This window comes from Salminus brasiliensis, chromosome 6 (assembly GCF_030463535.1).
Source record: "Salminus brasiliensis chromosome 6, fSalBra1.hap2, whole genome shotgun sequence".
Taxonomy (NCBI): domain Eukaryota; kingdom Metazoa; phylum Chordata; class Actinopteri; order Characiformes; family Bryconidae; genus Salminus; species Salminus brasiliensis.
Genome location: NC_132883.1, coordinates 1,154,849 through 1,174,014, shown reverse-complemented (window position 1 = coordinate 1,174,014; position 19,166 = coordinate 1,154,849). Strand labels below are relative to the sequence as shown.

The following is a 19,166-nucleotide window of genomic DNA, read 5'->3' as shown; positions in this document are numbered from 1 at the left end:
TAATAATAATAGTAATAATAATAATAATAAGAAGAAGAATATAGTGTCATATTAATCTGATATTAATGGTCGATAATATTCAGCTCCAACCGCATGTAATATCAATGCACATTTACTGTTTGCACTATTATTATTATTATTATTATTATTATAAATATGAACGTTTAATGTTTGTGGTGTTACTATTTATTATTAGAGTCATTATGGTTATTAGAGACCTTCCTTCCTGTTTATTTCTTCTTAATTATTATTATTATGATGATGATGAACGCCATTGTTGTTTTTTTATATTCATGTTTAATATTTGTGGTATTATTCATGTTTATTCATGTTATTAGAGTTATTAGAGATAATATAATTTGTATTAGTGTTACTAGACATCGTCGTTTAATACTATTTATTTATTATTTACGTCATCAGTGTAATTGGAGATTGTAATGTTTATCATTTTGTTTGTTATTATTATGTATATTAATATGATGGTTATTGTTATTAAATATATTCTTGTTTTATACTGAGGGCGTTAATTAGAGCTGCTTGTGTTTTTAGAGATATTACTTATGATTTGACTTATTACTTATGATTTATTATTGTTATTACTGTTATTATTATTTTTATAATTACTGTTGTTATTATTGCTGTTATTATTGCTGTTATAATTACTGTTATTATTACGGTTATAATTACTGTTATTAATATTGTTATTACTGTTATTATTACTGTTATAATTACTATTATTATTACTGTTATAATTACTGTTATAATTACTATTATTATTACTATTATTATTACTGTTATAATTACTGTTATTATTACTGTTATAATTACTATTATTATTACTGTTATGATTACGGTTATAATTACTATTATTATTACTGTTATTATTACTGTTATAATTACTATTATTATTACTGTTATTATTACTGTTATAATTACTGTTATTATTACTGTTATTATAAATAATCATATCCAGTGTATGTCTTCAGTAAAGGCAGTGATTCTGGGCGGAACACCTGGCTGGTCTGAGGGTTCTTCAGGTAGGGGGATCTGTATCTGCTGAGCTCTTTTAGAACCTTTAAAGGGTTCTGTGCAGTTCGGGTAAACGGGGTTCCGGCTGTGAGCTGAGAGAGTTAAAGCTGCAGCAGCCAGACAGGGGCACGAGCGTGCAGACGGCGCGAGCAGCAACAGTTCCAAATAATACATTACCGCGTGCTGATTATTAGTAATAATACTAACGCTAATAATAACAATAATAATAATAATAATAATAATAATAATAATAACAGTAATAACAACAGTAATAATAATAATAATAATAATCCACTGACAGTGCTGTTAGACTCTGCTGTTATTATTAAATCACTGATATGAATATGAATTTGATCCGGATTAGTTTCTGTCTCTGTCTCAGATCTCAGTATCAGTGTCTGATCACCGCGCGCGCACCGACACTCAACCGATCTGATCTATTATGATAACCTGCAGCTGCGGGGAGGAACAGGAGTGTGTGCATCAGTGAGGGGTGTGGTGGGCAGGTGTGTGTGTGTGGTGTGTGTGGTGGGTAGGTGTGTGTGGTGGGTAGGTGTGTGTGTGGTGGGTAGGTGTGTGTGTGGTGGGTGGGTGTGTGTGTGTGGTGGGTAGGTGTGTGTGGTGTGTGTGTGTGTGTGGTGGGTAGGTGTGTGTGGTGGGTGTGTGTGGTGGGTATGTGTGTGTGGTGGGTGTGTGTGGTGGGTAGGTGTGTGTGGTGGGTGTGTGTGGTTGGTAGGTGTGTGTGGGGTGTGTGTGTGTGTGGTGGGTAGGTGTGTGTGGGGTGTGTGTGTGGTGGGTAGGTGTGTGTGGGGTGTGTGTGGTGGGTGTGTGTGGTGGGTAGGTGTGTGTGGGGTGTGTGTGTGTGGGGTGTGTGTGGTGGGTGTGTGTGGTGGGTAGGTGTGTGTGGGGTGTGTGTGTGTGTGGTGGGTAGGTGTGTGTGGGGTGTGTGTGGTGTGTGTGTGGTGGGTGTGCGTGGTGGGTAGGTGTGTGTGGGGTGTGTGTGGTGGGTGTGTGTGGTGGGTAGGTGTGTGTGGGGGGTGTGTGTGTGTGGTGGGTAGGTGTGTGTGGGGTGTGAACGGATTATTGTGTTCATATTCAGTCTCCAGGTTTAGCAGCTCTCTGGTGTGTTTCAGCGTGTGAGTGTGTGTTTCAGCGTGTGAGTGTGTGTGTGTGTTTCAGCGTGAGTGTGTGTGTGTTTCAGCGTGTGAGTGTGTGTGTGTTTCAGCGTGAGTGTGTGTGTGTTTCAGCGTGTGAGTGTGTGTGTGTGTTTCAGCGTGAGTGTGTGTGTGTTTCAGCGTGAGTGTGTGTGTGTTTCAGCGTGTGAGTGTGTGTGTGTGTTTCAGCGTGAGTGTGTGTGTGTTTCAGCGTGTGTGTGTGTGTGTTTCAGCGTGTGAGTGTGTGTGTGTGTTTCGGCGTGTGAGTGTGTGTGTTTCAGCGCGTGAGTGTGTGTGTTTCGGTGTGTGAGTGTGTGTGTGTGTTTCAGCGTCTGAGTGTGTGTGTTTCGGTGTGTGTGTGTGTTTCAGCGTGTGAGTGTGTGTGTTTCGGTGTGTGTGTGTGTTTCAGCGTGTGAGTGTGTGTGTTTCGGTGTGTGTGCCCGTGTTCAGAATGTACAGGCTCGTGTCTGTGCTGCTGATTGTGTTATTGATTATAAATAACAAAGCTCATATTTGCGCGTGTGGTGTTTTTCTAATCTCTGATCGATTAGAGCACTTAAACCAGAGCAGACCATACACACACCTCATACACACACCTCATACACACACCTCATACACACACTGCATACACACACTGCATACACACACCTCATACACACACCTCATACACACACCTCATACACACACTGCATACACACACTGCATACACACACCTCATACACACACCTCATACACACACCTCATACACACACTGCATACACACACCTCATACACACACCTCATACACACACCTCATACACACACTGCATACACACACTGCATACACACACCTCATACACACACCTCATACACACACTGCATACACACACTGCATACACACACCTCATACACACACCTCATACACACACCTCATACACACACTGCATACACACACCTCATACACACACTGCATACACACACCTCATACACACACCTCATACACACACTGCATACACACACCTCATACACACACCTCATACACACACTGCATACACACACCTCATACACACACCTCATACACACACTGCATACACACACCTCATACACACACCTCATACACACACTGCATACACACACCTCATACACACACTGCATACACACACCTCATACACACACTGCATACACACACCGCATACACATGCCTCATACACACACTGCATACACATGCCTCATACACACACTGCATACGCACACCTCATACACACACCTCATACACACGCCTCATACACACACTGCATACACACACTGCATACACACACTTCAAACACACACTTCATACGCACACTGCATACACACACCTCATACACACACTGCATACACACACCGCATACACATGCCTCATACACACACTGCATACGCACACCTCATACACACACCTCATACACACACTGCATACACACACCGCATACACACGCCTCATACACACACTGCATACACACACTGCATACACACACTTCAAACACACACTTCATACGCACACTGCATACACACACTTCAAACACAAACACACACTGCATAAACACACTGCATACACACACTTCAAACACACACTGCATACACACACTTCAAACACACACTGCATACACACACTGCATACACACACTGCATACACATCTACAGACAGAAACACACTCTATATACATTTATTACATACAATAATAACAACAACAATAATAATAATAACATATATATATATTATACACAGGAAATTATTGTAATAACAATGTTATTACACAAGGAAAAATGCTTATGGCACTAATGCAGTGTATTACACACACACAGACACACACACACACTACAGACAGAGACACTATGTATGAATGTATTACACACAAAAACATTACAATATTTAAGTATGTTATTGCTATTATTATTGTTGTTGTTGTTGTTGTTGTTTGTTGTATGTATTGTTCATAATAATAATAATAATAATAATATAATATAATATAATATAATAATGATAATAGTATATTTTCTATAAATATAATCATTGCCATGTATTTTATTAATATACTATTTATTATGTATCATGGTATCAGGTTGGTCTGCAGGTGTAATAATAATGTTATTACACCAGTAATAATGTCCATATTTAAAATGCAGCGTATAATAATACATAATTAAATACAGCCTATCATAGCATAATGAATTTTACTATGTATTCTGGACTATAGGCTGACACAAAGTAATCCACACACACACACACACACACACACACACACACACACACACACGTCACATCAACAGAGATTCAGACAGAAATTAAGTGAAAGAGAGATGCAGCATGTTTCAGTGATGTTCAGCATAACGTGTTCAGTGTAAAGTAATGAGTGTAAAGTGATGAGTGTAAAGTGATGAGTGTAAAGTGTTGAGTGTAAAGTGTTCAGTGTAAAGTGTTCAGTGTAAAGTGTTGGGTGTAAAGTGTTGGGTGTAAAGTGTTGGGTGTAAAGTGTTCAGTCTGAACTAATTAAAGTTAATAATTAAAGCAGGTAAATTATTGCAATTAATAATATTTCCTTCTCTTACTTTCTGTGTGTGTGTGTGTGTGTGTGTGTGTGTGTGTGTGTGTGTGTGTGTGTAGAGCTGCCGGAGTGTGCAGGCTGCAGCCAGACGATCCTGGATAAGTTCATCCTGAAGGTTCTGGACCGGCACTGGCACGCTCAGTGTCTGAAATGCTCAGACTGTCACACACTGCTGGCTGACCGCTGCTTCTCCCGCTCTGGGAGTGTGTACTGCAAGGAGGACTTCTTTAAGTGAGAGAACATCTAATACACATTATACCATCTGAACCTGTTATAAACAGTCTATTACACCTAATACACATTACACCATCTGAACCTGTTATAAACACTCTATTACACCTAATACACATTACACCATCTGAACCTGTTATAAACACTCTATTACACCTAATACACATTACACCATCTCAACCTGTTATAAACACTCTATTACACCTAATACACATTACACCATCTCAACCTGTTATAAACACTCTATTACATCTAATACACATTACACCATCTGAACCTGTTATAAACACTCTATTACACCTAATACACATTACACCATCTCAACCTGTTATAAACACTCTATTACACCTAATACACATTACACCATCTGAACCTGTTATAAACAGTCTATTACACCTAATACACATTACACCATCTAAACCTGTTATAAACACTCTATTACACCTAATACACATTACATCATCTGAACCTGTTATAAACACTCTATTACACCTAATACACATTACACCATCTGAATCTGTTATAAACAGTCTATTACACCTAATACACATTACACCATCTGAACCTGTTATAAACACTCTATTACACCTAATACACATTACACCATCTAAACCCATTATAAACAGTCTATTACACCTAACACACCTACACCATCTAAACCTGTTATAAACTGTCTATTACACCTAACACACCTACACCATCTGAACCTGTTATAAACAGTCTATTAAACCTAATACACACTACACCATCTAAACCCGTTATAAACAGTCTATTACACCTAACACACCTACACCATCTAAACCCATTATAAAGTGTCTGTTTCATCAGACACTAGCCTGTCATAAACGCTCCACACAGCAGTGGAGTGAGATGTTACAGGTGTGCAGAGTGTTTAAAACATCTGGCAATGAGGAATGCTGCGTGTGTGTGAGGGTGTGTCAAAGTGTGTGGTGGTGTGTTGCAGTGTGTGGTGGTGTGTTGCAGTGTGTGGTGGTGTGTGAGAAGCAGTTTGATGAAAGTGTGTGTTGGTTACTCTGCAATCTTGTGTTTCTAATATTGATGATAGTAAGTATGTGATACTGAGTATGTGATAGTGAACAGGTAATAGTGAGTGTGTGATAGGAAACAGGTGATGGTGAGTGTGTGATAGTGAACAGGTAATAGTGAGTGTGTGATAGGAAACAGGTGATGGTGAGTGTGTGATAGTGAACAGGTGATAGTAAGTGTGATAGGAAACAGGTGATAGTGAGTGTGATAGGAAACAGGTGATGGTGAGTGTGTGATAGTGAACATGTGATGGTGGGTGTGTGATAGGGAACAGGTGATAGTGAGTGTGTGATAGTGAACAGGTCATAGTGAGTGTGTGATAGTGAGCATGTGATAGTGAGTGTGTGATATTGAGCAGGTGATAGTGAGTGTGTGATAGGGAACATGTGATGGTGGGTGTGTGATAGGGAACATGTGATGGTGGGTGTGTGATAGTGAACAGGTGATAGTGAGTGTGTGATAGGGAACATGTGATGGTGGTTGTGTGATAGGGAACATGTGATGGTGTGTGTGATAGTGAACAGGCAATAGTGAGTGTGTGATAGGGAACAGGTGATAGTGAGTGTGTGATAGGGAACATGTGATAGTGAGTGTGTGATAGGGAATAGGTTATAGTGAGTGTGTGATAGTGAGCAGGTGATAGTGAGTGTGTGATATTGAGCAGGTGATAGTGAGTGTGTGATAGGGAACAGGTGATAGTGAGTGTGTGTGTGATAGGGAACAGGTGATAGTGAGTGTGTGGTAGTGAGCAGGTGATAGTGAGTGTGTGATAGTGAACAGGTAATAGTGAGTGTGTGATAAGAAACAGGTGATGGTGAGTGTGTGATAGGGAACATGTGATGGTGGGTGTGTAATAGGGAACATGTGATGGTGGGTGTGTGATAGGGAACATGTGATGGTGGGTGTGTGATAGTGAACAGGTGATAGTGAGTGTGTGATAGGGAACATGTGATGGTGGTTGTGTGATAGGGAACATGTGATGGTGTGTGTGATAGTGAACAGGTGATAGTGAGTGTGTGATAGGGAACAGGTGATAGTGAGTGTGTGATAGTGAGCAGGTGATAGTGAGTGTGTGATATTGAGCATGCGATAGTGAGTGTGTAATAGGGAACATGTGATGGTGGGTGTGTGATAGGGAACATGTGATGGTGGGTGTGTGATAGGGAACAGGTGATAGTGAGTGTGTGTGATAGGGAACAGGTGATAGTGAGTGTGTGGTAGTGAGCAGGTGATGGTAAGTGTGTGATAGTGAACAGGTAATAGTGAGTGTGTGATAAGAAACAGGTGATGGTGAGTGTGTGATAGTGAACATGTGATGGTGGGTGTGTGATAGGGAACAGGTGATAGTGAGTGTGTAATGATAATGGGCGTGGAATAGTTAGTGTGATAGTGAGTGTGTGATATGGAACAGGTGATAGTGAGTGTGATTATGAGTATGGAATAGTGTGTGATAGTGAGCAGGTGATACTGAGTGTGTGATAGTGAGCAGGTGATAGTGAGTGTGTAATGATAATGGGCGTGGAATAGTAAGTGTGATGGTGTGTGAGTAATAGTGTGATTGTGAGTGGATAATAATATGTGTGTGATGGTGTACAATGGTAAGTGTGTGATGCTGTGTGATGGTAAGTGTGTGATGCTGTGTGTCTGTAATTCTGGCATAGTGGGATGTGTAACAATGTGTGATGGTGTGTGTACAGTACCAGTATGTGTGTGTGTGTGTGCGTGTGTGTGGTTCTCCGTGTTGAGAGTATGATGAGTCACTGGGCGAATGAATTAAACCCTGCATGGTGATTGGTTCGTTATTCTCTGGCTGAGTGACAGAGTTTCTGCAGCAGAACCATCACTCTCTCTCTGATTGGAGTGTGTAAACGCTGACTGCACACACTCACGGCCAAAACACTCACAGCAGTTCAGCATGAGGATACAGAGAGGGACGCTGTATTAGCAGTGTGTGGGCGTGATGCTGAGCATCCAGCCCCATTCAATAACAACATATAGCTGCACTGTCCTGCTGTGTGTGTGTGTGTGTGTGTGTGTGTGTGTGTAAGTGTAGTGACATATCTCCATTCTTGTTTTTTTATATATATATATATTTTGTAGTTTTGTATATATACATAATTTTGGCTATTTTATGTAGAAATATGCACATTTTTATGTGTTAGTGTGTGTGTGTACATACAGTATATATGTTATTGTGTATACATACAGTATATGTGTTAGTGTGTGTATACCTACAATATATGTGTTAGTGTGTATACATACAGTATATATGTTATTGTGTATACATATAGTTTATGTGTTAGTGTGTGTATACCTACAATATATGTGTTAGTGTGTATACATACAGTATATATGTTATTGTGTATACATATAGTTTATGTGTTAGTGTGTTTGTATACTCTGTGCCTTATCCCACTTAGGAGCTATCTAGAGCTTTACTGCACCAGTGTGTGTGGTTATGTGTGTGTAGGTGTGTGTTTGTGTGATTGTGTATGTGGGTATATATGTTGTGTGTGTGTGTGGGGGGGGGGGTGAGCTGCAGTTTGTCTCCCAATTGAATTTTCCCTGTGTGTGTGTGTGTGTGTGTGTGTAAGTGTGTGTGTGAGACCCCCAGCGTAGCGACTTTACATTTCTTCTGCGGGGCTGTTGGAGCGGCTCAGTTCCCCCCGGCATTAAAGAATAAGATTAAGTTTGACTGTTATCCAGAACCGGATCAGCGCCGGCTTTTACTAAATCATGTCTGGGAGAGTTTAACGTCACGGCCCACAATGAGAGCTAAAAGGCTAAAAGGCTAGCGAGGCCCAGAGTGCAGCCTAACTGTATTAACCGGCCCGGGGGGACAAAGGGGGGATTTTAATGTTAAAGCTGCCGTCCTGGGGGAGGGAGAAGTGTGTGTGTGTGTGTGTTTGGGGGGCCGAGCACACAGTCTTCACCTTGGTGAGAAAGGGAGTCTATTCAGCTTCAGCTCTGCTGTGATTTACAGGCCGTCTTACTCGCAGCTTTATGAGGCTTCTTCCCCAACGCTACACTGATCCCCCCAATGATCCCCCCCAATCCAAACGCAGAGGATCTGGCAACCACTCATAAACAGATCTGCATGGAGTTTCATCAGTTTTACACATATTCTCATTTAATTGATACAGAGAACCTCCTTAAGAGCAGGAGGAAGAACCACTGAGAAGAACCAAGCCTTAAAAGGAGAACCTCCTTAAGATCATAAGGAGGAACCACTGAGAGGAACCAAACCTTAAAAGGAGAACTGTATGAGCGAGACCCACTGAGAAGAACCAAGCCTCAAAAGGAGAACCACCTTAAGAGCATAAGGAGGAACCACTGAGAAGAACCAAGCCTCAAAAGGAGAACCTCCTTAAGAGCATAAGGAGGAAGAACCACCGTCCTCCGAGAAGAACCAAGCCTCAAAAGGAGAAACTTCCTAAATGTATGAGCGAGACCCACTGAGAAGAACCAAGCCTCAAGAGGAGAACCTCCCTAAAAGAATGGGCGGGACCCACTGAGAAGAACCAAGCCTCAAAAGGAGGACCTCCCTAAAAGAATGGACGAGACCCACTGAGAAGAACCAAGCCTCAAAAGGAGAACCTCCTTAAGATCATAAGGAGGGACCACTGAGAAGAACCAAGAACCAAAAAGAAACCTCCTTAAAAGCATGAGAAACAACTCTGAGAAAAACCAAACCACTAAAGAGAACCTCTTTAAGAGCATGAAAGAGAACCATTGAGAGGAACCAAGACTCAAAAAAAACTCATCTGCTGAACTCTGGAGAGCAGAACATGAACTCAACAGAGTGTTCATCAGAACATGAACTCAACACATTATGTTCTTAATTCTTCTTGATGTTTTGAATGACATTGAAATGTTCTCAAGAGCTTCATCGACTTCTTGGAGGATTGAAAGTTAGCTAGAACAGGATCAGGAACAGGATCAGGATCAGGAACAGGATCAGGAGGACTGATGAGCAGATCACAGTCTGGTTTTCTTAGAGTAAGATATTAGTAAATGGCAGCTTTTCAACATATCTTATTATTATCTTTCAGACTCTCAGCGCCGGGAACGGCTGCTGTTCAACACGGTAAACCTTGAGTATCTCTCACAAGGCATCACTATGGGAGCTGGGAATGACATTGAAGCGGTCACTTTTAGTCAGTTACAGCTGCTCTCCAGTGATAATAACAATTATTATTTTATTATTTTATTTTTTATTTATTATTTTTTTATATTTTTTATTATGTTTATTTTATTTTTATTTTTATTTTTATTTTTTATTGCATTTATTTTTTTTATTTAATTATTTTTTGAGGATCATTCCTAGGCTTGTATCCCATGTCCAAATTAGGTTTTAATATTATGACACGTCTAACCAAAGTGAATATTTATTTTTGACCTATCTGATAGATGCTCAGGGCGCGTAGCCTATTTTAGATTTTAGACCTAAAGGGTATTTTAGATAAAGCTGAGGTGAGTTCATGTATAAATGAATATTGAATATTGTTAGGTAAGGTCTATTGTTAAATGTACTGTTGCGTTGTTGGTGCTAATCACAGATAGAAGACTGGGCACCCATTTAAGGTCTGTTTTCCCCAGACCACCTTCCCTGCGTGCTGTCCAAATGGACCCAGAGAGGCTGGATACTTACCCCCTGCCCAAATGACCCTTTGTTAACACCGCAAGGTTTCCCAGATCATCCAGACAAGGCCTGTGAGTGAGTCTCATCTTGGGGCCTAGCCTGGCACCTTCTCAGAGAGAGAAAAGGTGAGGGCTGAGTCTCCAGCCCTTGTGAATTTCCCCACTGCGGGACTAATAAAGGACAATCTTATCTTATCTTATCTTATCCAGAAGCCCCAGGGGCCAGAGCCAGCTGCGAACGGATCACTGCCTCCCTGACCCCCAGTTCACTTTTTTTTTTACTTTTTTTATTTACATTTTTTTATTTTTTATATTGAATATTATTTTACTTTTATTTTCTATTTTATTCATTTTATTTTTTTAATCTTTTATATTTTGTATTATTTTACTTTTTATACTTTATTTTATTTTTTTGTTTTTTTATTAATCTTTTATATTTTGTATTATTTTACTTTTTATATTTTATTTAGTTTTTACTTTTTAACTGTTATTTATTGTTTATAAATAAATGAATTTATTTTACAACAAACCTTTTTTTAATGCCGCTTTAATGCTTTCTGTGAATTTTTCTGTTTATGTAAAGCATTGAATTTCCACTGTGCATAAAAGGTGCTACACAAGTATTTCCCTTGCCTCACAGGAAACCAACTTTACAACAACATTTAATATCCAATTTAATTTAAATGAATTATTTAACCTGTTAAATTCAGTAAATCAGTAGTAATTGTGTATTCAAATGTACACACACACACACACACACACACACACACACACACAAAACAAAATTCTGGCACCCAGCTCACCGTCACACTCTTTGATGATAAAGATCTCCCTCAGCAGAGCAGGAGATAAGCTCATCAACACTCACTGAACACGTGCTTATCTGTCAGACAGCCTGGAGTGTATCTGCGTTTGAGTATAACCTCAGTGTGTGTGTGTGTGTGTGTGTGTGTTTACAGGCGTTTCGGGACGAAATGTGCGTCCTGTCAGCAGGGCATCCCTCCGTCGCAGGTGGTCCGGAAGGCGCAGGACTTTGTGTACCACCTGCACTGCTTCTCCTGTGTGATGTGCAGCCGGCAGCTGGCCACCGGAGACGAGTTCTACCTGATGGAGGACGGCAGACTGGTCTGCAAATCCGACTACGAGACGGCCAAACAGAACGGTACCTCCAGCTGTTGCTGCTGTTTTCAGATTACCTGCAAAAACCCGTCAGATCCGTCAGTCCAGGCCAGTGTCTCCAGCCTTCAGTGTCCAGTGTTGGCGAGCCTGTGCCGAGCCACTGCAGCCTCAGCCTTCTGTTCTTGGCCGAAGTCTCCAGCTGTTGTAGCTCTGTATCCTCCACAATGTTGGGTGAGCTGTGTATTCTCCTATGAGCCAAGCGCTCCAGTGGTGTCAGAAGTGCTGGTTTGAGCATGTGTAGAACTGCTGATCTTCGGGGCTTGTCCTCAGGCTGGTGAGTGGCGGTTCTGAGAGTGTGAGTGGAGGTCAAGAGGTTAACAGAGAGTGGTCAGACCGGTTGGAGCTGACAGAGAGGCTACAGTAGCTCAGAGAACCATTCTGTCACAACTGTGGAGAGCAGCAAAGCATCGCAGACTGAACTCCACCACCTCCAACCTTACAGAGCTACAACAGCAGAAGACCACGTCGGCTTCCACTTCTGTCAGCCAAGAGCAGAAAGCTGAGGCTGCAGTGGCTCAGCACTGGCCCACCAACACCAAATCTGACAGGTCTGGAACTCAGATGGTAGGGTTAGAACCTACCCTGCCTTGTGTGAACCATCCCGGCTGGTGGAGGTGGTGGTGTTAGGAATGTTTTCTTGGCCCACGTTTGAGTATAGTTGCTGACCATGTGCATCCCTTCATCTTCTAATGGCTACTTCCAGCATGATGATGCACCATCTCAGGAAACATCTGCATGTCAACATGAACCAGAGCCTCAAAGGAGAGTTTCCAGCATCTTGTGGAATCCATGCCATGAAGAATTGAGGCTTTTTAAGAGTAAAGGCAGGTTCTACCCAGTATTAGTGTTCCTAGAGTTCCTAGGTGTCAGAGCCTATTATAAGGGGGGTCATGGTGGGATTTTCTGGACTTTGAGGGGGAAATTGAAACAGCTACAGCTAAAGATCACGAGGCCCATGATGGTAGTGCTACCTAACCTCATCAGCCTCAACTCATCCCATCAAAAGTACTGGATGGAGCTCCACCACCATCATTCCAGAGAACACAGCTCTTCCACTGCTCCACAGCTCCTCAATGCTGGGAGGCTTTATACCCCTCTAGCCCACGCCTGGCATTATTAAGCAGCATGGTGCCGATAGGGTCATGTTAATGTCTTATTCTATTGTCATTTGCACGTCTGTGTCAGCATTCTGTGCAACTTTACCATAGCTGAATGCATTCATTAGAAGGGGTGTCCACAAACATTGCCCGTTCACCCCCAAGGATGTGCTCAGGAGCGCTCTCTAGTGTTTCTTAGGGCAGGCCGGTTTTTGAGCCCAGACGTGGTCCAGAGCACCAATCTCTGGTCCTCCCGAAACCAGTGGTCTGGAGACTGTGGTGTGGCCCACTGGATCTTCCAGCCCAGTGGATCTTCAGTGCAGACGGTTTAAACCCCGCCTCTGATCTGACCTCTCCTGCTCCTGCCTCTGAAAGCATCTCCAGCTGTATTTATGGAGATTTCCTCAGCCGGCTGATTGATTATGTTAAGTGAAGCAATGCGATTTAATGGCAGGGCCCAAATAATAACGTCCAGCAGCCGGCCGGCTGTTCTGCCCAGATTTACGTCCCTTGAGGCCTCTCAGGGGCAGTTTGAGGGCCATATCGACTGGTCATGTGTGATGCACCCCCTCACACTCCTCTCTTCCTCACTTCCCACACCTATTTACCCCCTGACAGCCCCCCCCCCACCACCACCACCCTCTCGCCACCTGTAGCCGTTTCTTTTCGATGTAATGGATTAGATTTATCTCGTCAATTAAAGTTGCCTCCTGGCCAGCCTGCAAAGAAACCGGAGTGGTCCCGGTCAGGGTAATAGTTTAATAATACAGTCTTGATTTCCGAGAGTCCACTTTCGCAAACCACTCTCGTACTCTCACCTCCCGTCTGGCTCGGCTCGTCTAAATATGTAAAATGTCTAATTTTTAGGTGTTTATATTAATATTCTAAGACTATTTCACTTATTTCTGCACAGTTTTAGACATTCAGTCATTTTTTAGGTATCGTTTATTTAAATAATTAGGCCACCAAAACAGCTCTGACCATTCAAGGCATGGACTCCACAAGATCCCTTAAGTCATTTAGGTTGTGAGGTGGGCGGAGCCTCCATAAGCATCAATTAATAAGCCTTGGGCACCCATGGTCTTGTCGCCGGTTCACTGGTTGTCTTTCCTTGGGGCACTATTGGTAGGTACTGACCACTGTATCCTAAAAGGAACACCCCACACCCCTGCTTGCTGATGTTCTGGAGATGTTCTGACCCAGGCATTATCTAGAACATCACAGTCTGGTCTCAGATTCTTACTATTGTCCATTTTATACTGCTTCATCACTTTCATCACCTTTGAGAACTTGCTGCCTATTATGTAGATCCACATGTTATGAAATGTAGATCCCCCCCGAGCCGGCTGGCTGAGTAATGTTATTAAGACTAATTTTGGGGGATTTTCTGAAATCAATATGTGATAATATTTAATATTAGCATTCAAAGCTTGATCTGAAGCTTGTAAGAGCCATTAGGTCATGTTTGAGCTCGTCTGATGCGTATACGACGCCTGGGGTTCCTCGCCGCTCTTCTGCATGTCTGTGTTACTGGAAATTGACGGTGCTACCTGCCCTGCAGGATCATGTAGGACACTGCATTTCTGTAATCCTGCTGCTGCTCTTCTGTGCTGCAGACGACTCAGAGACCGGAGCCAAGCGCCCCCGCACCACCATCACCGCCAAACAGCTGGAGACCCTGAAGAGCGCCTACAAGAACTCCCCTAAACCCGCACGGCACGTCCGCGAGCAGCTCTCCTCTGAGACAGGGCTGGACATGCGCGTCGTTCAGGTGAGGCACCATCACTGCCCCCAAACATTCAAAGAGAGGCCAAGCTGGTTGACCAGTATGACCAACCTGAGCACACAGGTACAGCAATATGGCCAGCATGAGCAAGCTGGTCAAACAGCATAACCTAACTTGCTGACCAGTATGATCAGCATGACCAAGCTGACCATAGAGGTCCACCAACATGGCAAAATAATAAACCAGCATGGCCAGCAAGGCGGTCAACCAGCATGGTCAACTTGTTTGACTTGCATGACCAACCTGATTATAAAGGGCCAACATCAGGAGTAGGCTGGTCAAACAGCATGATCTAGTTTGTTGACCAGTATCATCAGCATGACCAAGGCTGTCGACCAGCCTGACTGAGGTGGTCAACCAGCATGATCAATATGACCAAACTTGTTTGACCAGCATGACCAACCTGACCACACAGGTCCACCAACCAGTGCCAGTATGAGCAAAATGGTCAACCAGCATGACCAAGGAGGTCAACCAGCATGAACAACATGACCAAGCTTGTTTGACCAGCATGACCAACATCAGGAGTAATATGCTCTACCAGAATGACCTTTTGTTGACCAGCATGATCAGCATGACTGGTTAAGTTGGTTTGACCAGTATGACCAACCTGACCATAGAGGTCTACCAACATGACCTAGCTTGTTGACCTGTATGATCAGCATGACCAAGTTAATGAGTATGGGCGACCTCATTCAGTTACCATGTCACATTTAAACATTCTTATTGGTCGCTGCTGAGCTCATTTGCATAACTTTGGTCCAGACGAAGAGCAGACTGCACTACTTCACTTCATGATCTTTACGATCTTTCTCCGAGTACAGCAGAACATTCGTAATACTAAACATCCACAGTCCTGAGAACTGACCCCCCCCCCCGCTCTCCCCCCCCTCTCTCTCAGGTGTGGTTCCAGAACAGAAGAGCGAAGGAGAAGAGGTTGAAGAAGGACGCCGGACGCCACCGCTGGGGTCAGTTCTACAAAAGTGTGAAGCGCAGCAGAGGAGGCAGCAAGGCAGAGAAGGAAAGCTCAGCTGAGGATGGAGGCCTGAGTGACAGCGAGCTCAGCTTCAGAGGTCTGAACACTCTCTCACTCTCTCACTCCCTCACCCCATCACTCCTCTTCATCTCCATCTGCCCAGCTCTTCCAGCTCTCGTGTGTCTCTACAGTGAAGTCCTTGCTGGGAAGTTGGCAGGCCGCTGGGAGCAGGTTTCGGTGTGTGCCGTGTTTTTATGACGGCCTGGTCTTTGTGAGTCCGTTTTGGGAACTCGTAAAAGTCTACCTCCACTTTTAAAAGGCAGCGCTTTACGAGAAATGAGAAACAGCAACGCTGAAACTCTATAAATTAGGTCAAGCTTTTAGTCAATTAGACAGAAAGCATGTTGGAGCATTGTTTCTGAGCGGGCAGTGTGGTCAGGAAAGGGAAGCAGTCTGCATAGCGATCACACAGGCTGAGGAGCACAGAGACAGAAGATCCGGGCCGCTGGCTGTGTGTCAGTACATCTACCCTGATCATCTACAACCACCAGGTCTCTCTAAATTCTCTACTTCAATTTTCTTATACATACACTATGTGTCCAAATGTTTGTGGACACCCCTTCTAATGAATGCATTCAGCTAGTTTAGGTTGCACCCATTGCTGACACAGATGTCCCAGTGCACACAGCTCATCTAGACCCTGTAGAGAAAGACTGCCACTAGAATAGGACATGGCTTTATCGGCTCCATGCTGCCTAATGCCAGGCCAGGCGTGGGCTAGAGGGTATAAAGCCCCCCAGCATTGAGCTGTAGAGCAGTGGAAGAACTGTGTTCTCTGGAATGATGGTGGAGGAGCTCCATCCAGTATTGTTGGAGATGATGAGGTGGGGTGGTGATCATCATCCAACATCCTGACCTTATAAGCAGGTGTCCAATTACTTTTATGTAGTGTATTTGGGTTTTGGGACTGTTTTGGGACCAATTTTCAATTTAACCACAGTACTTTGTACCTCACACTAAATATCTAGAACCAGTTGAACAGGAACATCAGTCACACATCACAGTGTTCCTCGTTTCTTTGATTGAATAAAACAATAATAAGCTCTTACTGATCCAAACTGTGCTCTCTAAATGAGCTCACACTCGCGCTGTCTCGCGCACACTTGGGAAAACCCACACCCATCCAGTACAGTAACACCAGTAAACACACACCCAACCAGTACAGTAACACCAGTAAACACACACCAGTAAACACACACCCAACCAGTACAGTAACACCAGTAAACACACACCCATCCAGTACAGTAACACCAGTAAACACACACCAGTAAACACACACCCAACCAGTACAGTAACACCAGTAAACACACACCAGTAAACACACACCCAACCAGTACAGTAACACCAGTAAACACACACCAGTAAACACACACCCAACCAGTACAGTAACACCAGTAAACACACACCCATCCAGTACAGTAACACCAGTAAACACACACCCAACCAGTACAGTAACACCAGTAAACACACACCAGTAAACACACACCCAACCAGTACAGTAACACCAGTAAACCCAACCAGTACAGTAACACCAGTAAACACACACCCATCCAGTACAGTAACACCAGTAAACACACACCCAACCAGTACAGTAACACTAGTAAACACACACCAGTACACAAACACCCAACCAGTACAGTAACACCAGTAAACACACACCAGTAAACGCACACCCAACCAGTACAGTAACACCAGTAAACACACACCAGTAAACACACACCTAACCAGTACAGTAACACCAGTAAACACACACCAGTAAACACACACCCAACCAGTACAGTAACACCAGTAAACACACACCCAACCAGTACAGTAACACCAGTAAACACACACCCATCCAGTACAGTAACACCAGTAAACACACACCAGTAAACGCACACCCAACCAGTACAGTAACACCAGTAAACGCACACCCAACCAGTACAGTAACACCAGTAAACACACACCCAACCAGTACAGTAACACCAGTAAACACACACCAGTAAACGCACACCCAACCAGTACAGTAACACCAGTAAACACACACCCATCCAGTACAGTAACACCAGTAAACACACCCAACCAGTACAGTAACACCAGTAAACTCAACCAGTACAGTCTCATCCTGCCAGTGGAGCTCAGTGGCTCAGCTGTCATTCTGTCTGTGGTGGCTTTGCATAGCGCTAACAGTCTTCTCCTGTGTCCAGCAGAGGACCAGATCCTGTCTGACCTCGGCCACGCTAACGGCCTGTACGGCAGCATGGGGGACGTGTCCGGTGGAGGCGTGATGAACGGGGCGTTCTCTCTGGAGGGCGGCGGACCACCATACCACGAGCTGCGGGCCGGAAGCCCCTACGGCCTACCCCAGTCTCCCTCATCGGTCAGCTCGCTGCCTGGCCACACGCCGCTGCTCAGCAGCCTGGGCTTCAGCATGGAGGGCCTGACGGGAGCCCAGCCAGCCGGAGGTCAGGCACTTAGGGCTGGGGGCCCGACCTCTGACCTGTCCACAGGGAGCAGCACAGGTTACCCAGACTTCCCCACCAGTCCTGCATCGTGGCTGGACGAGATGGACCACTCCCAGTTCTGATGTCAAAGGCTGTGATGTAGAGGCATGAAGTGTGTTTTTGGAGTCGTGGGGGAGGGACAGGGGGTCTCGTCACGAGACCGAGGTCTAAGGTCATGGAGGCGAGTGAGGGGGGCAAACATTAAAACAATAAAGGGGAAACCGTGGACCTTTATTGACCACCGGGCGATCTCTGTGCAGATGGGGGCAGCATTTGACCTTCTCCCCTAATGGACTGAGCAGTTGGTCACTCAGTTGGTCACTGACAGCGCTCTGTGTTCTGTACCGTAACGGGTTTCTTGCTTTTTAAAAAAAGAGGCGGATCATGCATGTTTCGGAATGAGGAACGGACATCGCGGTCATCTAAAAGCCTTCTGATTGGCCACGCACTTTAACCCCCCCGCCTCGACCGCACACGGCTGGCTACAGAGGAGAGAAATGCACAAACCCACCGTCAGCACCTGTGGAGGAGTTAAGGAGTTACCTGCAGCGCAGCGACAAGAGGATCCTTCCTGCTTCCTGTTAACGGAGGTTCAGTTCTGTATGTTAACGAATCTTTTTTTAATCGCCGGCTTTAAAACCTAGAAGAAATTCCTCAACATAAAGTCCAATAACATAAAAAATATATATTAATAGAAACAATATAAATCTACAAATAACACAAATGAAATGATTCTTCACTTAGGGCCACATTTCATAGGAAATTGTTCAATTTCACTTTAGCCATAACATTAAAACCAGCCTAGTAGTGTGTATATCCCTCTTGTGCTGCCAAAACTCCTCTGACCATTTGAGGCATGGACCCCACAAGACCTCTACAGGTGACCTGCTGTGGTGTCCGGCATCAGGACTAACGTTAGCAG

General features: G+C 43.8%; 1 protein-coding gene across 1 annotated transcript in view; it reads left to right on the top strand.

Annotated features, from left to right (window-relative positions):
* Positions 1-18,327, top strand: part of lhx4 (LIM homeobox 4) — a 19,607-nt gene extending 1,280 nt beyond the window's left edge. The window contains exons 2-6 of the mRNA XM_072680753.1: positions 4,804-4,975; positions 11,623-11,825; positions 14,556-14,710; positions 15,627-15,798; positions 17,951-18,327. Of these exons, the coding sequence (XP_072536854.1) occupies positions 4,804-4,975; positions 11,623-11,825; positions 14,556-14,710; positions 15,627-15,798; positions 17,951-18,327 (1,079 nt within the window). The remainder of the gene's footprint in view (positions 1-4,803; positions 4,976-11,622; positions 11,826-14,555; positions 14,711-15,626; positions 15,799-17,950) is intronic.
* The last annotated feature ends 839 nt before the right edge of the window (positions 18,328-19,166 follow it).